The following is a 3,491-nucleotide window of genomic DNA, read 5'->3' as shown; positions in this document are numbered from 1 at the left end:
CGCGGAAGCCTTACCTCCCGCGCCGCTCGGGGGCCGGGCTGCGTGACCACACCTTCCGCAGCACCAGCGCCGCGCCGGCCGCCTGCCGCGCCCGCTCGCCGCCTCCATCGTCCACCTTCCGTGCGCAGGGAGAGAGGGACAGAGACAGCGCGGTCAGTGCCCTTCGGGATCGGGGCTGGGGCCACTGTCCCGCCGCCCGGGGGACCCTGCCCGAGGCATAAATTGGACACGGGGCTGTTTGCAACCCCGGAACGAGCTCCCCTTTGTGAGCGGCACAGGGCTCCGTGTGTTGGGCTTCAATTCACAGTAGCCAGTAGGAGGGGGGCTTTGAATATGCGGTTTCCGTGTCCCCAAGGTGATGGCTTGTTTAATTCCCAGACAGTCAAACAAAGCAGGGGACAGGTAACAATAGTCTGAAAGCGGCAAGTGCTCCCGAGCACGCCAGCAATACAGAGGCAGAATACACCTTCTGTAAAGCTTCTCTCCTGTACTTCAGTAAAGGCAATAAAAGCAGCGGGACAGGCATGTAGTTTGTGCCTCTGGGCATCTCCTAAAATACTCCGTGTACGGATCTCCCTTCTTTTTAGCAACTTTTTGACTTGGAAACAAACATTCCCAAAGCAAGTTCAGCCCAGTGAGCACCCTGTGTGTGAATCTTGGCTGAGCTGCGGTTTGGACACCGACTTTCTCCCTTCCTGCTCCCTGAAACTGAAAGGAGCTGAACGATCATCCATTTGTGCACACACAGCCCACATCCCCAGCGCAGCCAAAGGCAGCTGACTGAGCAGTGCGGGAGATGAGGGCTTGCTGCTGACTGAGCAGGGCGCATTGAAACACGGCGGCTGCCGGAGAGCGGCGCGCAGCCCCCTGCGAGATCCTCCTGGCACATTCAATCGCCGGAGAGAGAGCGACACAAAAGAGGCAGTTGTTTCAATGCGAGTACATCCAGTAGGTGCTGTYCCTCTAATTCTGACCTGGTTTACTTATGTTGTTCAGTGTGTCAAACACACATATGAAGGCCATACATGTACTACTCAAAGAAGAGAAAACAGCATTTGTGCATCAAGTGTACACTATCCAGCAGGGAGAAAAACTTCATATGGGTTAAAAATTGCTGAGGAACAGAGCTAYCTTGGCAAAATAAGGGAGAGAACCCACTTTATGATTCCTCTTTCTGTTATTTTATTTCTTATTCTAAGACCCAGTGAATCCGACTGCAAATTCTGGTTGTCACTGTGGTTCAGGCATGTCCAAAGATGCAGCCCCTGCCCTGAAGAAGTTTTCTTTATCAGTAAAGAACATGTAGAATTGATCTATTAAATTTCTGCAAGGTCAGACATACAGGTACTGAGCCAATTAATGTCAGATATTCATTGTAACACTCCCAGGAGACATTACTGAGCAGCCGCGTTACAGGAATACTGATGCATAATTGTAATCTTCCATTTCACCGGCTGTGGGTTTTTGTTGCCTACATATTTGAAAAACATCAATGAAAGAAGCAGCAAAAGAGAAGGGGAGGAAGAATGAGAAATGCAGCATTAAAGCAATTCAGTAAACGGGAGATTTATCCAAACAAATAAATTGTTCCATTTCTCTGTCTCTTCTCTGGCATTCCCATCCTCCAAAATAGCCCCAATCCTCATTTCCCTGTGCTCGCTGACATTCCAAACTGCAGCACATATGGAGAATGTATGTGATGTATGGCGCTGTATTTGTACAAGCCATCTATTTCCTCATAGATGGGAATGGATTTTAAGAACACCCATATACATTACATACAKGAGCAGCTGGCAGCAAGTCAACAGGGAGCACTGGGAGGGTGAAAGCTCTCTCGTACTGAAAGGACATTAACAGTGGTTGGTCTGGAAGATGGTGTTTCCCCTTCAGCTTTTTACTAGGCAAAAATATTTTCAAAAAAAGCTTTGGAGTACTTGTTTGCAAATTAACAGCATGAAGTGCCCCAATGGTGAGATTTTCATAAGGCTCTTCCTCTTGTCCTTGCCTGTTTTAGCAATTTCAAGGAAGAGAAAAATCAATCTATTTTATCAGGAAAGACAAAAATTGGGCAAAATTAAGGCCAATTGGGTTCAATTTGGATTTTCATTACCTATAATAAATAATTCCCAGAAAAAGGAAAGGACTGAAGAATTTCTTTATTTTGCTATCTTATATCAAAACCAATTTCACTTTAAGAGAAGAATTATTATTTCATTACACCTCCACTTACACATGACATGTCTTTGTGCTCAGTCAGGCCCTTTAATCATACAACRAGCCACAACAATTAACCTGAACAAAGCAAAGCACAAAGGCAAGTCCTACATATTTCCACAAGTTCCGATTTCAATACAGATATTACTCTAAATGACATCAAGGCACGCTTCATTTATCAGAATCTGGAATGGTCCGTGAAATAATTCTTGCTGGAAGGAAGCCGGRCTGCTCTCAGCATGCTCCATCTGAATCCAGTGGCAGATGAGAAGGATGCAAGGGGCCCCCAAGTGACAGCAGCGTGTACTGAAGGGCAAGGCAGTGTCCTAGCGAGTCCCTGAAAGTCAGCAGAAACGTTCTTATCCCTTATTAGACTACATTTGGACTTGAGGTGGGTCAGGAGGGGCGAGAACACCAAAATGCCACAGAGTTAAGCTACCATTTTACATGTGGCCTTATACACACTCTCCCTGTGTCATCTGTCCCTTCAAAAGCACCATTCACATCCTGTTCGGATGTTGCAATCAATCTGTGGTGCACATTACATGCCACTAGGAAATTTGGCTRGCTCTGCATCTGTCAACCACTACATTTCGCATTTATTACAGCTTCTAATTAATCATCTYTCGATAGCTAAACACAGCACTATCAACCTCAACGTCAGTTCCCAGCAGGAGTTTCAAGTAAATAGCAAAGCCCTCTGGACTCAGTGGATCTTCCAACCAATATTATAGCCAATTTTCCACTCCTCTCATCCATCTTCCTAATACTGAGGTGAGCCATTTATCTCCCRGGTAATATATTTTAACAGCAGACAAGTGCTACCCTTATTTTCAGCCTGAAAGGAACCCTGGGGTGGTATAAATATTTATATGCTCATAGGAATGAAACAGCTGGAAGCCCTTGCTTAGCGGGCCTCAACTTGTGAGTTACACTTTGCAGGAGMAGGAATATGACCCCCTGAATTAGCACAGAGGCAGGAAGAAGCAGAGGTACCTATGGCAGTGCTGAAAGCAGCCACAGTGAGCTGGCTTCCTTATGGGAGACATCAGGTTTCTGGGTTATTTGCATTTGGCAGGGAAGAACCCAATCTCTGGCCAAAGCAGTTGGTATCTTTGGTATCACAGGGATTTTTCTGTGTTCCTTGAATTCTTGAGTTTGGCCTTTTAATTAATTAAAAGAGGATCCAACACCCAGAATGCACTGCCTCTTCCTGTGAGAAACCTCCACTGCTAGAAATAGCATTTAAAAGCTGCTCTACTTTCCAACAGCTTCCT

At 46.2% G+C, this 3,491-nt stretch overlaps 1 protein-coding gene across 1 annotated transcript in view; it reads right to left on the bottom strand.

Annotated features, from left to right (window-relative positions):
* Positions 1 to 3,491, bottom strand: part of RAPGEF5 (Rap guanine nucleotide exchange factor 5) — a 153,571-nt gene that overhangs the window by 63,327 nt on the left and 86,753 nt on the right. Inside the window, exon 10 of the mRNA XM_057363632.1 lies at positions 15 to 115. Coding sequence (XP_057219615.1) covers positions 15 to 115 — 101 coding nt within the window. The remainder of the gene's footprint in view (positions 1 to 14; positions 116 to 3,491) is intronic.

The sequence above is a fragment of the Malurus melanocephalus genome, unplaced genomic scaffold, assembly GCF_030028575.1.
Source record: "Malurus melanocephalus ecotype Western Australia unplaced genomic scaffold, MMel_1.1 scaffold_29, whole genome shotgun sequence".
Taxonomy (NCBI): domain Eukaryota; kingdom Metazoa; phylum Chordata; class Aves; order Passeriformes; family Maluridae; genus Malurus; species Malurus melanocephalus.
Note: the sequence above shows the minus strand (reverse complement) of the source record. Positions and strands in the feature narration are given on the sequence as shown.